The sequence below is a fragment of the Pristiophorus japonicus genome, chromosome 9, assembly GCF_044704955.1.
Source record: "Pristiophorus japonicus isolate sPriJap1 chromosome 9, sPriJap1.hap1, whole genome shotgun sequence".
Classification (NCBI taxonomy): Eukaryota; Metazoa; Chordata; class Chondrichthyes; family Pristiophoridae; genus Pristiophorus; species Pristiophorus japonicus.
In genome coordinates, this window is record NC_091985.1 from 90,260,968 (window position 1) to 90,282,557 (window position 21,590).

A 21,590-nucleotide genomic window follows, 5' to 3' on the forward strand; every position below is an offset into this window, starting at 1 on the left:
ATTTAAGAATGGGAACAATATTTTGGCTGTTTACACTGTGATCAAAATGAGAAAAAGTACTATTAACTCTTAATCACACACAAGGCTCTAGTTTTGACCTTTCCTCAAGACAGGGCTAGATCGGGGGTTCGCAACCCTTTTGCTTCTGAGGCCTTCTCCCGTGTTATAAAAATTCCATGGACCCCCTGTAACACAACACATTTTTTCTTTATAAAATTTCTATCTGCGCCAGTTCCACTCGCCATGTTATTGCTGCTCTCGTAGCACTGCAGAAAATACTGGTCTCCACGCCCATCCCACTCACTTTCCCGCCCGCCACATGAGCCCCCCCCCCCCCCCTCCGTCTCCCTCTTTCCCCCGCAACCCCAACTCCTTCACCTACTGTTTCCGACACAGCAACCGGTCCCGATTCTCTGCTTATCAGTCAAAGTCTTTTTTTTCCCCATCTCCAATATTTTAATAACTAATAAGTGTACAATGAAACTGAAGAAAAACTTTTTTTAAAGCCCGTATGATTTTTCTTCTACATTGTTCGCAGCTTTGTCCAGATTCATGTTTTATTCTTGGTGACACCAGGACAATCCTGGAAGGTTGAAATCGTGGCTGGAGGCTAACATTGGGTGTAAAAGATTCAGATCTGTCCGTGATGCCCTTCTTGGTAGAACAAGACTGGTAACAGTCAATGTGTAGCCTTGCAGGTGAAGAATAAATGAGATTGGGTGCCAAAGGGCAGTCTGCACCCCTGTAACTATACTATAGTGAGTCAACACCTTGAAGGCAGCAGAAGAAAATGGTGGTGGGGTCGGGGGTGGCGGAATTATGCAGTGCAGAATATTTAAGTGAGTTTGCAAACTGTTTCAGTTTTGCTGGTAAGTGTCAATCTTAATCATTTTGTAATGTTGGCATATTCCGCTCTTCTTCCTCAACAAAGACAGCGACTCACTGTTTCACCCCAGTAGCTCCTTTCTTCCTTGCAGCTACCAACTATTTCCTTGCCCCTTCTTCATTTGATTGACAATTGCGACCGCGAGAATTAAAAAAAAATAGGACACATTCAAATCTGAAACGGACCCGAAGTATACACGTGGAAGTCATTGGACATATGGCAGAGAGAGGATTCAGGGAGCGAGGGGGTAAATCGAAGAGCAATTGCCCTAATTAGCCTTGGGGAGAGGGAACAACGACCCACGCAACGTGGCATTGGAAGGGGGACAATATATAGCGGACCTAGAGAGATTGAGCCAAGGAACCTGCGTTCAGTGACCGCCGCCCCTCTCCTTTCTCAGCGAAGGAAGGCCTGGGCTCAGCTGCTGCTGTTCTTGAACAAACATTCAGGAGGGGGAACAGATGTCTGAGTCCGGACCAGAGCCGCCAGTTTGCTCGGCTCAATCCCATTTTTACACGACGGTGTCTTTTTCTCTTTCTTTTTCTGATCAAAGGACATAATAGAAATGAGTGTTAAGTTAATAAAGAAAAATTCTTTGAGTGATGAATATTTGAATAATTCACAACGCAAGACAACAGAAATCAAAACATTGAGGTTATTTAAAATTCAATTAGATCTCATGATAAAGTTAATGTACGACGGGTGAATCCAATTTGTTTTTCTCATTGCCAAACATTTCTTATAGTCTTACTTCTGAAGCGAAGAAAACAGAAATGCAAGCAAACAGGAAAAGCACAGAGAAAGCATGATGACGAGACCAAACCAATAAGTTACACATTTTATATTACAACTTTGGATCAAAATTTTACTATCTACAATTGAGAGAAAAATGGGAAACAGCTTAATTGTTCCTATCCTATTTCCTGGCGTGCTTACATTCCTGAATAAGCAAATCATCAGATGGAATACAGGAAAATTACGCAGTATACATTCTAGGAGCGCTGTAAGGAAGGAGAATAAAGATGAACATTATTTTACAAGGCCTTTTGTCCACTGTTTTGTTATTGTTTAACAGTTTCAGTGGATGACACATGAATCACCATTTCTGACGCAGCACGTACCAACTTACAGCTTGGAAAGCACCCAAAGGCATGATTTCCAGAACTTCACCTCTAAACCTCATCCACAAACAAGACATGGATGTAATCCAAACAAATATCCTTGTTCAGGCATAGGTAAGCAGGCGTCTTAGTGGAAAGATTGTACTACTTATTCAAAGTCTGATAAATATGCCATAGGAAATTAATTATCTATGTTGATCAGAAAGAAAAGAAAGACTTGCATTGATATAGCGCCTTTCACGACCACCGGACATCCCATCGTGCTTTACAATCAATGAAATACTTTTTGAAGTATAGTCACTGTTCCAATGTAGTTGGTATGGAAAATATAGAATGGGGGTGTAATATCACTTTAAATCTGACTATTGAAGATGGTGCAGTTCATTTTTAACAGTGAAATATAAAGTAACCACAGACTTGAACATTTTAAATACACAAACAATTCCGTTTCTAAACCACAAAACATTTGATCTCTTATTTCAGGAAGGTCCTTTCTGAGTTCAATGATTCATGCAGTATTGTTTCAGCACAAAGCTCTTTGTTTCTGGCACTGAACCATAATGTAAGCCCCACCAGGGTGTTCAGTTTTATATTTTTAACTCTTTAGACTCCAAATCTTTAGTTTTCAATATATCTTTTCATTTAGGATCAATCAAGCGAGAATCTGAAATACATAATAGGTTAATTTTTGGGGGGCCGCTAAGGGAATCAGGATATGGAGAAAGTGTGGGAAAGTGGAGTTGATTTTAGAAGTTCAGCCATGTTATTGAATGGCGGAGCAGGCTCGAGGGGCTGTATAGCCTACTCCTACTATATCCTAGTTCTGTAGGCTCTGGTCATTCAGTTATTTAAAATAAACCCTCTGATTTTATCACAAAATAGTTCTTTTACATATTGCTGGATATTTTGAAAGAGGTACATTATTTAAAACCATAGCTTCCTTCACATGCCAGTAAGAGCTGAAGGGATTTATCTAGGAAGAATCTGAAAGTTATTAATGGGTTACATTCTAAACATTATCCTTTCATCAGAAAAGATAGTACTATTCTGATAGGGGTGGGTTGCAGGGTCACCTCCTCTGATACCTCAAGTTTTTTTGTCTCTTCGATTCTGAACGAAATGCTGTACATTTCCAGTTTTTATTCCAGATTTCCAGAATATGTAATAAATTTCAGCATTTTATTTATAAATAGATATTTTTGTTATGGATGTATGAAATAATGTCAGCCGTGTTCAGTGGTAGCACTCACCTCTGAGTCATAAGATTGTGAGTTCCACTCCAGCGACTTGAACACTAAATCTAGGCTGATACTCCAATACAGGACTGGGGGTAAGTTGCACTGTCGGAGGTGCCATCTTTTGGATGAGATGCTAAACCAATGCTTCGTCTGCCCTCAGGTGGACGTAAAAGATTCCATGGTACTATTTTGATGAAAGTGAGTTCTTCCCAGTGTCCTGGTGCATGTTATGTATTTAAACCTTTTGTAACCTGCATGATGCCTGACCACCAGAGGGCCCACCCGTTGGAGTCCCAAGGGATCCCAGCATCCCTTGGGAGCACAGTATATAAGCAGGTCATCCATGAGGTACCTGCACTCTGGAGTCTTATTAAAGGAGCTAAGGTCACACTTGCTCATTGTACACAGTACTCAGTTTCATCCTTTTATTATGAGAGTACCAGTGTGTTTCCTACATTACACCAGTGACTACAGTTTAAAAAGTAGTTAATTGACTGTAAAGCATTTGGGACTTCCTGAGGTTGTGAAAGGAATTATATAAATACAAGTCTTTTTGGCACTATATAAATACAAGCCATTTTTGCTTTTATTATGTCTGGTTTATCAATCTGGTTATTTGCACAAAGTTACATTAACAGCAATTAATGTCGGATTTGCCAAAACCTGCATTCCTTGAACACCCTTAGCTGCCATGGTTCTTCAATTGTGATCTCATAAGTAATTGCCAGTGATTCACATTTGAACTCCGCTAGACAACAATAATAATTTCTGACTATGAATGGAGGATCTTTTTGGGAAGGTGAGTGTCTGTTGCATTCATTTCATCCCCAAGTCCCAAACTGTTTCTCACTTCTTAGTTGATGGTAGGAAGTAATCTTGTAATGTACTTATTTTTTATATTTTCTGGGTGTTTTAAAATGAAAAATATAACTAAAATTCAAAATTACATTATATATGCTAGCATTCAGCACTTAGAGTTTGAACAAAACCCCTTCAGTTCCTTTTGGCTAGGTTAGTCCATCTCTAACCAGTTCCTCGATTTGATAGTTTGAGATACTAATCATTCAGGGAATGTTTCTAACTTACAAATTCAAACTGATATCAAACACTGAGGCTTATTGAAGTTAATGAATATCCATAAACTCTTGCACTATTTCTACTTTTTCATATTCATTCATAGAATGCATACGGGATTATTTCTTAGACCAGTATGTTACAGAACCTACAAGGGAGCAAGCTATCTTAGATCTGGTCCTGTGTAATGAGACAGGAAAAATAAACGATCTCCTAGTAAAAGATCCTCTCGGAATGAGTGATCACAGTATGGTTGAATTTGTAATACAGATTGAGGGTGAGTAAGTTGTGTCAGAAACGAGCGTACTATGCTTAAACAAAGGGGACTACAGTGGGATGAGGGCAGAGTTGGCTAAAGTAGACTGGAAACACAGACTAAACGGTGGCACAATTGAGGAACAGTGGAGGACTTTTAAGGAGCTCTTTCATAGTGCGCAACAAAAATATATTCCAGTGAACAAGAAGGGCGATAAGAGAAGGGATAACCAGCCGTGGATAACCAAGGAAATAAAGGAGAGTATCAAATTAAAGACCAATGCGTATAAGGTGGCCAAGGTTAGTGGGAAACTAGAAGATTGGGAAAAATTTAAACAATAGCAAAGAATGACTAAAAAAGCAATAGAGAAAGGAAAGATAGATTACGAAGGTAAACTTGCGCAAAGCATAAAAACAGATAGTAAAAGCTTTTACAGATATATAAAACGGAAAAGTGACTAAAGTAAATGTTGGTCCCTTAGAAGATGAAAAGGGGGATTTAATAATGGGAAATGTGGAAATGACAGACCTTAAACAATTATTTTGCTACGGTCTTCACAGTGGAAGACACAAAAACCATGCCAAAAATTGCTGGTCACAGGAATGTGGGAAGGGAGGACCTTGAGACAATCACTATCACTGGGGAGGTTGTGCTGGACAGGCTAATGGGACTCAAGGTAGACAAATCCCCTAGTCCTGATGAAATGCATCCCAGGGTATTAAAAGAGATGGCGGAAGTTATAGCAGATGCATTTGTTATAATCTACCAAAATTCTCTGGACTCTGGGGAGGTACCAGCGGATTGGAAAGCAGCTAATGTAACGCCTCTGTTTTTTTTTAAAAAAAAGGGGGCAGACAAAAGGCAGGTAACTATAGGCCGCTTAGTTTAACATCTGTAGTGGGGAAAATGCTTGAAGCTATCATTAAGGAAGAAATAGCGGGACATCTAGATAGGAATAGTGCAATCAAGCAGATGCAGCATGGATTCATGAAGGGGAAATCATGTTTAACTAATTTACTGGAATTCTTTGAGGATATAATGAGCATGGTGGATAGAGGTGTACCGATGGATGTGGTGTATTTAGATTTCCAAAAGGCATTTGATAAGGTGCCACACAAAAGGTTACTGCAGAAGATGGAGGTATGCAGAATCAGAGGAAATGTATTAGCATGGATAGAGAATTGGCTGGTGAACAGAAAGTCGGGATAAATGGGTCCTTTTCGGGTTGGAAATCGGTGGTTAGTGGTGTGCCACAGGGATTGGTGCTGGGACCACAACTGTTTACAATATACATAGATGACCTGGAAGAGGGGTCAGAGTGTAGTGTAACAAAATTTGCAGATGACACAAAGATTAGTGGGAAAGTGGGTTGTGTAGAGGACAGAGAGGCTGCAAAGAGATTTAGATCGGTTAAGCAAATGGGCTAAGGTTTGGCTGATTGAATACAATGTCAAAGTGTGAGGTCATCCACCTTGGCGGGGGGGGGGGGGGGTGGGGGGGAGGAAGGAGGAGGAGAGAGGGAAACAGTAAAAGGGAATATTATTTGAATGGGGAGAAATTACAACATGCTGAGGTGCAGAGGGACCTGGGGGTCCTTGTGCATGAAACTCTTTTTGGATCCTTGTGCATGAATCCCAAAAAGTTAGTTTGCAGCTGCAACAGGTAATCAGGAAGGCGAATGGAATGTTGGCCTTCATTGCGAGAGGGATGGAGTACAAAATCAGGGAGGTCCTGCTGCAACTTTATAGGGTATTGGTGAGGCCGCACCTGGAGTACTGCGTGCAGTTTTGGTCACCTTACTTAAGGAAGGATATACTGGCTTTGGAGGGGGTACAGAGACGATTCACTAGGCTGATTCCAGAGATGAGGGGGTTACCTTATGATAGATTGAGTAGACTGGGTCTTTACTCGTTGGAGTTCAGAAGGATGAGGGGTAATCTTATAGAAACATTTAAAATCATGAAAGGGATAGACAAGATAGAGGCAGAGAAGTTGTTTCCACTGGTAGGGGAGACTAGAACTAGGGGGCACAGCCTCAAAATACGGGGGAGCCAATTTAAAACCGAGTTGAGAAGGAATTTCTTCTCCCAGAGGGTTATGAATCTGTGGAATTCTCTGCCCAAGGAAGCAGTTGAGGCTAGCTCATTGAATGTATTCAAATCACAGATAGATTTTTAACCAATAAGGGAATTAAGGGTTACGGGGAGCGGGCGGGTAAGTGGAGCTGAGTCTACGGCCAGATCAGCCATGATCTTGTTGAATGGCGGAGCAGGCTCGAGGGGCTAGATGGCCTACTCCTGTTCCTAATTCTTATGTTCTTATGTTCATTACTACTACTATTTTCCATCAAAACAAATTATTATTTCTAACCAAACAGTTCCTCTACTATTGCATTCATTTGCATCTGGGCTTAGTAATCCTGTAATACAATATGGACACCTACCTTCTTCAAATTTCAGTACTTAGAAACTTTAACCTTTTAAAATGTCTTAACATCTGAAATATCAACAGTTTGGTAGAATGTGAAAGCTGACTGATCCAACTGGTGGCATTGGGGGGGAGGTGAGGAGCAGAATTTTGAACTTGTCAGGATATAACAGTTTTATGCCACCTTTATGTTCTCTCTCAAAAGGTGGGTGCAAGATAAGTCTGCCCTAGTTAAGGTGCAGCCATACAAAGAATGCGTTTAGACCAGGACATTTTGGGAGAGAAATTTGCATCGGGGAGCAAACAACTTCTCGCGAGGGGCTGCTACCAACTCCCGCAAAATTCCGCGGGAGTTAGCGGAGGTGCTAATCGGTAGTGTCCTCGCAGTACGAATGTCAAAAAAAGAAATCTTTTTAGGATCTTTGAATATTAGCACTTATTCTGCATAAATTAACTGTGGGTGCAAGACCTGCTTATCTCCTCAGCTGAGTAGGATTTTTGGATCTCAACTTAATCCAGAAGAGTAGGTAATTTTTATCTGTAGTATGTCATCATGTAAATTGTGTAGTTCTCTCCTGCTAGAGAACAGAGTTCACAATTTACCATTTGATTTTGTGAACAATCAGTAATGAATTCACTCATTCTGTTTTCTTCCACCAATCTATAAAGCTCCATTTTTAATTTTTACTACAGAGCAAATAGTATTTTTCTGAATGGCTATTTATTTGTTTTAGTCTTGGTCCCCAGCTTTTCCCTGGAAAACAATCCAATCCTTGAAATATATCCTTGTCATTCTGTGTTGGTGTTCCCGACTGTAAAGTCCTTACTCAATGGCACAAAACTCACACGAGGCACATTCTATGGACAAGGTCACTCTATGACCTGAACCTTTATTCACAGGACCAAGAAGTGATGACCCTGCGTGGGACCTCCCTTTTATAAACCTGGATGACCAGGTAAGGAGTGTCTCCCACAAGTTCACCCACTGTGGTCAAGGTGTGCATTGCTTAAGTATATACAGTATTGCAGTGGTGTTCGAGGTAACATACATGACACCGACTAACTTGGTGATATGTTGCTATTCTTTTGCCTTCACTGGGTCCTATAATTCTGTACCCAATACCACCGTGGGAGTGCCATCACCAGGACGGCATCGGTTGAAGGAAAAGGCCGACTACTTCCTTTGAGCAACCATGCAAATGATGGGTTTAGACCAGGATATTTTGGGGGAGAAATTTGCATTGTTTGCACTTCTGGGGGTGGGGGTTGACGGGGTGCAAACAACCTCACACAGCTGCTACCGACTCCTGCAGGAGTTAGCAGAGGCACTAACTGGCAGTGTCCCGGGCCACTGCGCCGCCAATGACGACATCATCACCTTGCGCAAGAACCCATTTTCGCCCCGGCATGAAAATTCGGTAGTGTCCCGTGAGGCTGCCACGGGCAATGAACTGGGCTTCAGTCCACTCACGGCGCAAATTAAAGGGGAGGTGCAGTGCTGACATTTTTTTAAATGGCTGACTTAGCTTGCCCTCTTGAAATCATGGGGTCTCTGCCACGATGTTGAACCTGGCACTCCGCTTCTAAGCCGGGCTGCTGCCACAGCACCCAGCTCCCCAGTGGTGTAGTAGTGGCACCCTCTCCCTGATGCAGAGTCCGCAGCGTGCCCTCCCCTTTAATGGAAGGGGAGGGCCCCGTGCTCCTGCCAGCACTATGTGGATCTCTGCATAGTACTAGAAAATACCCGTGGTTAAGGCCCCAATCCTGCCCCCGAGAGGAAGTGAAGCGCGCGACATTGCGGTCCCCTTCCTCTCGGGGGTGGTAAGCCCAATATAGCTGCCGAGGCGGGACTTCTGTGCCTGCGCTGGAAATCTCGCCTTACAGCTGGTACTGCCCCCAAACGGGGCGGCACCGAATTTCGTCCCCTGTAAGTCCTCAAAATTTGATGTTTGCACCATAAATTCCTTGACTTTAGTTTTTGCTGCTATAAATAGGGTTAACTTAGACCAGCAACTGGGGAAGGCTAATGCTTAGATCTTGAAGCTGAATTGTCATGTTTCATTGTTCTGTTAGGTCGATGCTCAATACTTTGAATTGGCCTTTTGTCAACATTTATTTTGCTTTTCAGTTTGGAGGCTGCTAGCTTCATTTGAAAATCTCCCTCAAGACTGTTTCCTGTTTGGAAAATATCCTTAAAATAAAGACAATGGCTGCTTCTTGGACACCAGGGATATCCAATACACCTATGCCTGGGATCACTATTGAGAGTGGCCACTGGTGAAGCAGAGGAATGATTGAAATTAAAATTGAACAGCCCATTAGTATGCTGAAGAAAAGATTCAGATGGTTAGATAGGCCTGGGAGCCCCTTCCAATATCTTTCAATGTTGTCTCGTGAATTGTGGTGTCCTCCTGTGTCCTCCAGAATTTCACTCTTCAGTAACGTCTGGAAATTGAGATTCCGGAGGAGGAGGAGGAGGAGGAGGAGGAGGAGGAGGAGGAGGAAGAAGAGGAGACAGAGTCAACAGCTGAACCCCCGAAGACCTAGGGACTTGGATATTGGGAGAACACAGCAGGCTCACATCTGCCTGGCGAGAGTTGCATCGCAAACTTGTCAGTGACTTTCAGCAATGTATAATCACATTAGAATTGTACAACATTTCTAATAGGCGGGTTGTTCCACAACGTTTAAATGTACATCCTTTCATAGCACTCCGTTCAGCAGATCATCCAGCAGGATCCCAAGTCCACAAACATCTTTATCAGTGCAACTTTGTTTTCAACAGAAAATTCATAAATATCATAATACTTCTAACAACAATCATATGTAAGGGTTCTGTACCTTTTACAATTGGGAACCTAATTAGACTCCCTTGCATAGCCATGCACTTCCCTTGTGACTATTTTTTTTTTGGATTTTTCCTCCTTCCTATTAATGCTTCATCAAAATGACTGCTCTGGATCACCACCGGTATAAGCTGCTTGGAATGGCGAGGGCCCTCATCTCCGGGACGGCTGAGGCCTGGAATGGACCCACAACTGATTGCTTCTCTGGCCTTGGAATCTCCACAGTCTTAGCGTGCTGACTTTCCTCCATTTGTGAAGGTACCTTGAAGAGCCTGAGTAGAGAATTCTGTGGTGCTGATGCCCTGAGGAATGGCAGACATCGGATGAGGATATTGGCTATCACTAATCTGCAGGAAAACAGATCTTATGGAATTAGTAAAATCCCCAAGTGCTTGGAAGAGAGTATCCTGAATATCCAGCAAATCCTCTGAAATGGTGTACTGGGGATCTAGGAATCCAGTAGATATTGCTCTCCATTCTGTCCTACAAGACCTGAATGCACCAGTCAAAACCTTCACTTGCCTCCAGACCTCTTTGTGTGGCACAAGCAGAGTCTCATGCAGTTGGCACTCCCTCCAGGCTGCTCTGCATCACTGAAAACCCTTCTCTGATTCTGCCACAAAAGAGGGCATTGGACTTTTCTGCCAGTCCTCCCAACTGCTGCAAATTTTTTGAGGCCTTTGAGTTGGCTGCTATCTTTTTCTCTATCTGTGATCATCTGCATGCCTATTTCCTTCTGTAGTATGCCATTATGTAAATTGAGAAGAGTTCACAATTACCATTTGATTTTGTGAACAATCAGTAATGAATTCATTCATTCCGTTTTCTTCTACCAATCTCTAAAGCTCCATTTTTAATTTTCACTACAGAGCAAATGGTATTTTTCTGAATGACTATTCATTTGTTAGTCTTGGTCCCCAGCTTTTCCCTGGAAAACAATCCAATCCTTGAAATATATCCTTGTATTTCTGTGTTGGTGTTCCTGACTAACTTGGTGATATATTGCTATTCTTTTACCTTCACTGGGTCCTATAATTCTGTACCCAATATCACCGTTAGAGCACCACCATCACAAGGACTGCATTGGATGAAGGAAATGGCCCACTATTGCTTCCTCTGAGCCACCAGGGGTGGGCAATAAATGCAGCCTTGCCAGCAATGCCAACTTCTCAGACAATTTTTTTTTAAACTAATGTAATTTTGAACCTTTATTGTGAGTACCCTTTTAACAAAAAGTTTCTCACTTAGACGTCAAATTGTCTGAACATCTTTTTACACTTAAATGATAACATGAGATGTGACAATACACTTTCCTTTCATTTTTTTCTTAGCCTGCTGATGTTTAGGTCAATACTACAATACTTGTACTCTTGCTTGGCTATGACATTCATTTATACTAAATCATATGACTTTAATTTATGAATAGTACCATCAAATCTCTCATTTGCATTAATTAATTATCCTGCTATATCCCCACACAATTTCTCAAGCAGCTTTTATCCCTGGTGTGCAGATGATTTTGCCTGCTTTGTGATTTGATACTTCTTGCATAGTTGTGGTTATTCTACATTTATTACATGCTTTCCCAAAAACTGGGCAACTTTTGGATCTGTGCTGCATTACACACCATTCGTGCAATTTTCTCTCTCCGCTTGAACAGACCATTTTTCAGATTTCCCATGTGATTACTTCTAAATACTGACTGGTTTCATTTATCTCACTACATTGTTTTGGTTTTCAATTTTATAGTTTATGTTCTACTTAATGTCAAACTATTCTCAAAGTAGCCTCTCCCAGAGAATTATCTGGTAGTTTACAAATTCTGTCCAATTACTAATCATGTGACATCTAAGTTCTCGTCTTACTGTGAGTCAGAGGAATGGAGAGTTTGGTAGGGCTGCAGGAGGTTATGAAGAAAGGCAATTAAGTGTTTTAAATTTGAAGCACTGGGGGACTGGGAGCCAATGAGAGTCAGCGTTAATGGATGATGCAGCAAGTGTACTTGCATTTAAAATCCTATTCTTTCACAGTTGAACCACTCAGAGTTTGGCATTACGCCATCTGTTTGGAGGCTCTTTGCTGATCAGTATTTCAAGTCGTTCCAAATTGCTGAAAATCTGAAGTGGCATTTCAGTTGTCTGAGTTTAACCTTAAAATACTGCTGGGAGCTTGCTTTCTTTAATTAACGAGCCCTAACCAGATGTTGGACTCAATGGACTATGCCTAATTTGGATGGGCACTTGTTACACACACCATTTGGATGGCTTCTGGGGCCATCTCAGAAAATCCACCCCATTAGACTACAACATTCCAATTTTGATCTTTAGTGGGCTAAGGAAGCTATGGTTTGCTGTCCAGTGATCCCTGCTAGAAAGTGCATATTGCTGGGTGATAAGATTGGATTTGACTACTATTAGGCTTATAATAAAGTATGAAATTGAGTACTGTAAGCAATGAGTAAGTGTGACCTTAGCTCCTTTTAATTAGACTCTAGAGTGCAGGTACCGCGTGGGAGGCCTGCTTATATACAGTGCTCCCAAGGGATGCTGGGATCCCTTGGGACTCCCAACAGGTAGGCCCTCTGCTGGTGGTGTGATGCAGGTTGCCAAGAGTTAAATACATAACATCACTCCCTCGTAAAGTCAATAGTACACTTATTTACAGGGTGAGACGACCTGGGGCTTTTCGCTCCCTTGTCAATCGTCTCTGTACAAATGCAGGTGTGGGTGAGTTGGTTGGTTCTTCACTGGGCTGCTGGGGATGATGAGTTCAGCTTCGTGGTCAACCATGATGTCGGCTAGTGTGCGCGTGCGTTCTCTCTTTTTGGGTTGCTCGTAGCTGTTAGTGCACCACAATTTGGTTTGGTCCAAATGCTTTCTGCACGTTAATCTGTTGGCCAATTTGACCTGAAACACCCTACTCCCTTCTTTGGCTATGACCGTGCCAGCGATCCATTTGGGACCATGTCCATAATTGAGTACAAACACAGGCTGCTGCCTGCCCTCAACGTGATCATAGCGATCAGGGTGGACAAGAGTGAGCCTTGTTTTGAGCGCCCTTTTCATGAGCAGCTCAGCTGGGGGGAACCCCGGTGAGCGGGTGTGGTGCGGTAGCTGAGCAGAACTCGAGACAGTCGGGTCTGCAGGGAGCCTTCCGACACGCTTCACGCTTTGCTTGAGGGTCTGAACTGCTCGTTCTGCCTGGCCATTGGATGCAGGCTTGAACAGGACAGATGTGACTTTTGTTCCCATTGCGGGTCATGAATTCCTTGAATTCAGCACTGGTGAAACACGGCCCATTTTCTCTGACTAGGACATCAGGCAGGCTGTGTGTGGCAAACATGGCTCGTAGGCTTTCGATGGTGGCAGTGGACGTGTTTACAGACATTATTACACATTCAATCCATTTTGAATAAGCATCCACAACAACCAAGAACATTTTGCCTAGAAATAGCCCCGCATAGTCAACGTGGATCCTAGACCAGGTTTGGAGGGTCACGACTACAAACTTAGCGGTGCTTCTCTGGGTGCAATGCTCAGTTGAGAGCAAGTGTTGCACTGACGCACGCATGACTCTAAATCTGAGTCGATGCTGGGCCATCACACATGGGATCTGGCTATGGGATCATTACAATGCCTGGGTGGGTGCTGTGTAGGTCACGGATGAATGTTTCTTTGCCTTTCTTGGGCAAGACCACGCAATTACCCCACAAAAGACAATCTGCCTGTAAGGACATTTTGTCTTTGCACCTGTGGAATGGCTTAATCTCTTCCTGCATCTCTGCTGGGACGCTGGACCAGCTCCCATGGAGGACACTTTTTTTAAAACCAGTAAAGGATCCTGGCTGGTGCAGGTCCTGATCTGGTGGGCTGTAATGGGTGACTCTTCGTTTCGACTGCATCCATCACCATGAGCAAGTCTGCAGGCTGTACCATTTCCAACCCAGTGGTGGACAATGGTAGCCGACTGAGAGCATCAGCGCAGTTCTCTATGCCCGGTCTGTGGCGGATTACATATTTGTATGCCGACAACATGAGCGCCCGTCTTGGCATGTGGGCAGAGGCATTGGTGTTAATCCCTTTGCTCTTTGAGAATAGCTAGGAGCGGCTTATGGTCAGTTTCAAATTCAAACTTGAGACCAAACAAATACCGGTGCATTTTTTTCACCCTGTAAACGCACGCCAGAGCTGCTTTTTCAACCATGCTGCAGGCCCTTTCGGCCTTGGACAGATTCCTGGACGCATATGTGATCGGTTGCAAAATCCAGGATTCGTTAGCCTGTTGTAACACACACCCGACCCCGTATCGCAAGCTAGCACTAATCATTTACATGGGTTATACAGAACAAGCAGTTTGTTTGAACGTAACAGATTTCTGGCTTTCTCAAAGACAGCCTCTTGTGAATTCCCCCATAATCAGTCGTCTCCCTTACGCAGTAGCACATGTGTAGGGGTTCTAGCATGGTGCTTAACCCGGGTAGGAAATTACCGAAATAGTTGCGTCGTCCCTGGAACGACCACCGCTCCAACACGTTCTGTGGTCTCGGTGCATTCTTGATGGCCTCCCTCTTGGCGTCTCTGATTCTGATGCTGTCTGCTGCGATTCTTCTTCCTAAGAACTCGACCTCTGGTGCCAGGAAAACACATTTCGACCGTTTCAACCTGAGTCCCACGCGATCTAGCCCACTTAGAACCTCTTCCAGATTCTTCAAGTGTTCGATGGTGTCCTGACCTGTGACCAGTATGTCGTCCTGGAAAAGCATGATGCTTTAGCAGGCTCTCCATATTCCATTGGAAAATTGCCACGGCCAAACGAATCCCGAACAGGCATCTGTTATAGATGAACAGACCTTTGTGCGTGTTGATGCAGGTAAGGCCTTTCGAGGATTCCTCCAGCTCCTGCGTTATATAGGCAGAGGTCAGGTCCAATTTGGTCAACGTCTTTCCTCCAGCCAGGGTCGCAAATAGGTTGTCTGCCTTGGGTAGCGGGTACTGGTCCTGTCGCGAAAACCAGCTAATCGTTACTTTGTAGACCCCACAAATTCTGACCGTGCTGTCTCCTTTTGAGTACCGGGACAATCGGACTGGCCCACTCGTTGAATTCTTGCTTTCTTGCTGCAGCCTGTCCAGCTCAATTTCCACTTTTGCATCATGTACGGTACCGCACATGCCTTGTGGTGGATGGGTCGTGTACCGGGAGCCAAGTGGATCTGCACTTTCGCTCCCGAGAAACTTTCAAATGCCTGGCTTGAACAAAGATGGAAATCTGCTCAGAACCTGAGCACATGAGGTGTCGTCGACAGACAAAAGCGCTCGGATGTCGTCCCAGTTTCAGCAGATTTTTCCCAGCCAGCTTCTGCCAAACAGTGTGGGGCCATCCCCTGGCACGATCCATAGTGGGAGTTCGTGCACTGCTCCATCATAGGAGACTTTAACTTCTGCACTGCCAATTACAGGGATCAGTTCTTTGGTGTAAGTTCTTAGCTTGGTGTGAATGGGGCTGAGCTTGGGCCTGTGTGCCTTGTTGCACCACAGCCTGTCGAAAGCCTTTTTGCTCATTATGGACTGACTCGCACCCGTGTCCAGTTCCATGGATACTGGAATTCCATTCAGTTCAACTTTTAACATTATTGGTGGATATTTCATGGTGAAGGTGTGTATTCTGTACACTTCTGCCTCCACGGTTCGAGTCTCTAGTTCAGCCTGATCCACCATGGATCAATCTTCCTCTGCAACGTGGTGCTTTGCAGCTCGCCTGCACATTCACTGGAGGTGTCCCATTGTTCTGCAGCCGTTGCACGCATAGCGCTTGAAGCGGCATTAATGGGCCCGATGATCACCTCCACAACGCCAACAAGGTTTTAACTGCCTCGCATTAACGATTGATGGCAGACTCTGGGTCATCTGAGGTCATGTAGCAGCCGGCGTGTACGCTCTGCCGTGTATATTCCTGCTCGAAAACGACGTTACTTTGTGCACAGTACTGGCCAAAATCTCTATGCTGTGAAATTTGTTTGGTGTTGTCGCTGGTGGACATAAATGCCTGGGCTATTATGGCTTTGCTGAGATTCAGTGTTTCAGCAGTCAATAATTTGTGAAGGATTACCTCCTGGCCAATGCTAAGCATAAAGTCTCTCAGCATTTGTTCAAGAAATCCATCAAAATTCACAATGTCCTGCAAAGCGCCTTAGTTCGGCGACATAGCTCACCACTTCCTGGCCATCCGACCGTTGACACGTGTAGAACCAATACCTTGCCATCAAAATGCTTTCCTTAGGATTTAGGTGCTCCCAGAGCGGCTTGCACAATTCTTCATAGGATTTGGTTATTGGTTTTACCGGAGCTAGAAGATTCTTCGAGGCCATAGGTTGTTGCCCCACAGACGGTAAGGAGGATTGCCCTTCGTTTGGCAGCTTTCTCGTCCCCTTCCAGCTCGTTAGCCACAAAGTATTGGTCGAGTCTCTCCATGAAGGCCTACCAATTGTCCCCTTCTGAGAATTTCTGCAAAATACCAACTGTTCTTTGCATTCTTGCACTGTTGCTCGTTACCTCGTCACCAATTATTACGCTCATAATAAAGGATGAAGCCGAATACTGTAAGCAATGAGTAAGTGTGACCTTAGCGCCTTTTAATTAGACTCTAGTGCAGGTACCATGTGGAAAGCCTGCTTATATACAGAGCTCCCAAGGGATGCTGGGATCCCTTGGGACTCCAACAGGTAGGCCCTCTGGTGGTGGTGTGATGCAGGTTGCCAAGGGTTAAATACATAACTATGATTTCCTGCACTGTAAGCAGTCTGCCAACATTCCTTGCTTCGGCTCCCTCATGGAGAAATGGCCTTTTGGACAAATTACCAGAGGGTTTGTGGACCCAACTCCCAGCAGGAGTCCGTGCCTTCAAAAGAGGAACAGAGAAAATTACAAATCACAAAAAGTCAGGAATAACTTCTATATTGCCTGCAATATTTCTAATCTTTAACATGAACATTTAAAGCAAACAGCTTTAGTGTATTTAAAGCTGCTTCAATAGAAACCTTAGATTTTTTTGGTCTTTGGCATTTCACTTGTTTTAGAACCACCATGAGAGCACTCTTTGTTTAATTCAGTACAGTTACCAACACGACTGACTGTCTGCCTTGTATCCATGGTGAAATCAATTGACAGGTCTGTTCTTGGATGTAACTGCAGCCTTGTCCTCAGAGTATGAATTTCCTGCTGTTGTTGTTCCAAACTTAAAATTCTAATGAATTTATTGAAATTTATAATTAAAACCCTTTCTGCATCATGGTAAATATTCAGTACTCTCCTCAGAGAACTTGGTCCAAGTTGAAAATTGACTTTACAGATACCAATTCCTTTAGTACTAAGTGCAATTTACAGCTGATCAATGTGTCTGGGGATCCAGACCCTACGCATTGTACTGATTCTGTTGTCTAAAGGGGAATCTTGGAGTGAAGGAACCTTTTTACAAATGCAAGCACTGATGAGCTCTGTGCTGGAATAGAAGTTGCAGAATTAATTGAAGCACAAGGTGTTGTCATTCAAGAGCTGGAAGAGGATATGGGGAAAGGGCAAGAAAATAGAATTGGAGTAGATAACTCCAGTTGTAGATCTAGCACTAGCATCAGTAGTTTCTATGGGCCCAAGTTTCCACATGATTTGCGCCTGATTTTTAGGAGCAACTGGTGGAGAATGGACTATCTTAGAAATCGCAATTCTCCACATTTTATTTTCTGCAATTCTCGTCAGGTAGAACAGTTCTACTTTGGAACAGAATTTTTTCTTCAAAAGGGGGCGTGTCCGGCCACTGACTCCTGATTTGAAAGTTTCCACAGTGAAAACGTACTCCAAACTAAAGTAGAATGGAGCAAGTGAAGATTTTTGTAGAACTGAAAAAACCTGTTCTACACATTAAAAAATCAGGCGCAGGTTACAAATTAGGCGTCCAGAATGAGGTGGGGGGAAGGGAAGTCATTAAATTCTATAATAAATCCTTATTTATACTTATACAAATATTATACAAATAAATCTAACCTGAATAAACATTTATAAGCAAAGAAAAGATTAAATAAACCATCTTCCTACCTGTGTGAAAGTGCTTCAGGCAGGCCTTTCGGGACCGAAGGCTGAACGGGCCGGCCCGAGACTTCGGGCAGTGCCCGTCCCCAGCACCAGATTTACAGGTAGGTGGCGTCGGGTCGAGGGGTGGGGGGGGGGGGAAAAGAAGGGAGGCGAGAGCGAGGGCCGGGTCTGGTCCGGAGGCAGGGGGGGTGGGGGGAAGCGGGTGTCGGGTGGGGGGCGGGGAGCAGGAGCTGGCCGTGGGAGGAGCCTTATTCACGCAGCCCCAGTGAGGCCATTCAGTCAGGGCTAGGGGCTGCGTGCTTCGGGCCCCTCCCACACAGTTCGGCGCCTGGAGCGCGCATGTGCAGAGGTCCCGGCACTGTTTTCAGCGCAGGGACCTGGCTCCGCCCCCCCCCCCCCCCCCCCAACAGCTCGTGCTGGCTGCGCCGAGGGCCAGAGGACCTGCAAGTAGGTGGAGAATACCGAGGATTTTTTAGGCGCACTTTGTGGCGCGAAAAACGGGCATCCAGGTCGGGACTGCGCCGTTCTAGGCCCGTGTGGAAACTTGGGCCCTATAATTCTCTTATTCTAAAGCTAAACGTACAGTTCCGACATGATCACTACTAGATAGCTGTGCTGCTAATCCCCATAATAGATGTGGCACCACTTTTAATATTTAAATTGATTCTTAAGATGACAGACAACAATTTACTTTTGTATAGTGCTCCTCACTTACAGAAAAACATCTTAAAGCACTTTGCATGGTGGTGATAAACAGTGAACGTGACAAGAGGAAGACAGGAAAACTGAAAAAATGTCCAGTGAAAAGTGGAGCCAGAGTTGGTAAAGTGTAGGGATTTAGGGAGGAAGTTTAGAGGGCAGGGGCATAACTGCTGAAAGTGTAAAGTCCTTACATAGTACCCCAAATCCACATGAGGCACATTCTATGGACAAGGTCACTCCATGATCTGAACCTTTATTCACAGGACCAAGAAGTGATGACCCTGCGTGGGACCTCCCTTTATATATACCTGGATGACCAGGTGAGGAGTGTCTCCCACAAGTTCACCCCCTGTGGTCAAGGTGTGCATTTCTTACATATATACAGTATTGCAATGTTGTTACATACATGACAAAGAATGACCACTACTAATAGAGCAGAAGGAACAGGGAACAAGAAGTGAACTGGTGTTGGAGAAGCAGAGAGTGAGTGCCAGAGACCTACAGCTTGTAGAGATCATTTGAGGATGAGAGATGGCCGTGGAAGGATTTAAAAGTGGAGATGGGGATCTTGAACTCAATCTAATGGAACACAGAGCAGCACCCATGGAAAGTATAAGGACATGGTGGTGATAGTGCTGGTCGTTTTGCTACTGAGGATGTGTACTTTGGCAGTTGTAGTTTGTGGAGAATGGCATTAGAAAAGCCAAGCCTTCAGGTAATAATGTCATGGATTACAGTTTGGCAGCAGTTGGGAGAGAGGTAGATGCCGAGATAGTGGAAGAAAGCAGTATTGGTAATAGAACGGATGTGGGGAATGAAGCTCCGCTTAGTCAAGAGCTTTGCTAAGTTTCTGTGCCTCTGGACTTAGTCTGAGGTGGTAGCTGGGCATGATGATTGACTCCAGGCCAGAGGCATGTAGGTGCTGGAGGAAACCAACACATCGGTTTTAAAAAAAACTAATTGAATGTGGGTGCCTGCTCACCACCCAATCACATTATTTTGATATGCTTTCTTTTAGATGCATTATAAACTGAAATGAAATTCTTGGATGGATTATAAGAGTTCAATTGATAAAAGAAGTCAATGGTCATTTAATTGAGCTAAAAATGTTCTCAAGACTTAAAGAAATACCATATGCTGACTGAAACTAAATTGATTGTCAAGTACCCCAAATGTATTTCCTGTTCAAACATCTCTTCACAGGTCCACAGGAAATAATTTATTGTAAAGGTCAGGCATATAATCAGACAGTTAGGTTGAGTGTATTCACTGGGGCAAATTGTGCTAACCATTACAGACTTGTTCTATGCCTGAGAGATCTATTCAATTTCTTTAGTCACAGTTAGCTAAGAAAAGTATATTGAGACATAGCAGACTTGATTTTATTAAGTTCTCATTATGTGATCACGTACTGGCTGTCTGCAACGTATCTTCAGTCATGTCTAAATATAATTGATGCCAATGTCATTTTTGATTTAATAAATTCAATTGAATAACATGAAACCAGTATCTTGTAACAGAGTTTACTCCTTTAAATAACCTCCAATAAATGTTGATTATGCTTTATCATTGGGATATTAGTTATTGCCCAAGTCACGAGTATTCAGTTAAGCAACTTGTTTTCCTTTTACAACATTATATTGTGTACATATATCTTCTATTTAGGAAGGAACTTGTAGTTATTTAGGGCCCAAGTTTCAGCCTCAGTTGCTCCTGATTTTTTGGAGCAACTGGTGTAGAACGGAGTATCTTAGAAATTCAAATTCTCGGCATTTAGTTTGCTCCAGTTCTAGTCAGTCAGTCAACAGTTTCACTTTGGAACAGAATTTTTTTTTCAAAAGGGGGCGTGTCCGGCCATTTGCGCCTGTTTTCAAAGTTTCGGCAGTGAAAACTTACTCCAAACTAACTTAGAATAGAGTAAGTGAAGATTTTTGTACGCTCAAAAAAACCTTGTCTACACTTTAGAAAATCAGGTGTAGGGAATGAGGGGGTGGGGTTTAAAGGGAAGTTTACAAACATTAAACACTTCAGTTTTACAAATAAAGAGCCATCATCAATAATAAATGATAAAAACATCAATAAATCAACCAATAAAACCAAAAAAATTAATACATTTTTAAAAAATCAATAAATAAAACGTTTTCTACTTACCGACTGCAACACCGGGAGCCCTCCAACAGTGTGCTGGGATGCCCCCCCCCCCCCCCGTGTTTCTGTCTGTGTCTGTCTGTCTGTCTGTCTGTCTGTCTGTCTGTCTGTCTGTCTGTCTGTCTGTCTGTCTGTCTGTCTGTCTGTCTGTGTTTCTGACAGCGAAGAGAGAGAGAGATGGTGGGGGGGTGAGAAATCAAGTCTGCTCGGCTCCAGTCCGGAGGAAGCAGGAGCCGGGCGTGGGAGGTAGCCTTATGCACGCAGCCCCAGTGAGGCCATTGGGCTAGGGACTGCGTGCTTGGGACCCCTCCCACACAGTTTTGGGCGCTTGGAGCTACTGCACATCGCCCACTGTAGCGCGCATGTGCAGAGGTCCCGGCTCTGTTTTCAGCGCAGGGACCTAGCTCCGCCCCCTACAGTTCATGCTGCGCCACGCCAAGGGCCAGAGGACCTGCAGAGAGCCGGAGAATCTGGAAGTTTTTTTTAGGTGCACTTTGTGGCGTGAAAAACAGGCGTCCAGGTCGTGGCTGCGCCATTCTAGGCGCGGCCCGAAACTTGGGCCCTTAGTACCTTATTCAGTCCTCAGGACATTCAAAATACTTCTCATTTAATAAATCACTTATGTAGGCAAACGTGGGAGCCAATTTGCACATAACTAGGTCCTGCAAATGAGTTAATCTCTTTTTGGTGGTTTTGATTGCATGACGATTGGTCAGAACACCAGGAGGACTTCCTGCTCTTCTTCAAATAGTACTATGGGATATTTTATGTCCACCAGAAAAAGCAGACAGCCCTTGGTTTAATATCTCAT

At 43.7% G+C, this 21,590-nt stretch overlaps 1 protein-coding gene across 1 annotated transcript in view; it reads left to right on the forward strand.

Moving 5' to 3' along the window:
* Positions 1 to 21,590, forward strand: part of LOC139272644 (uncharacterized protein C2orf73-like) — a 74,107-nt gene that overhangs the window by 33,044 nt on the left and 19,473 nt on the right. The window contains exon 3 of the mRNA XM_070888720.1: positions 1,962 to 2,121. Coding sequence (XP_070744821.1) covers positions 1,962 to 2,121 — 160 coding nt within the window. The remainder of the gene's footprint in view (positions 1 to 1,961; positions 2,122 to 21,590) is intronic.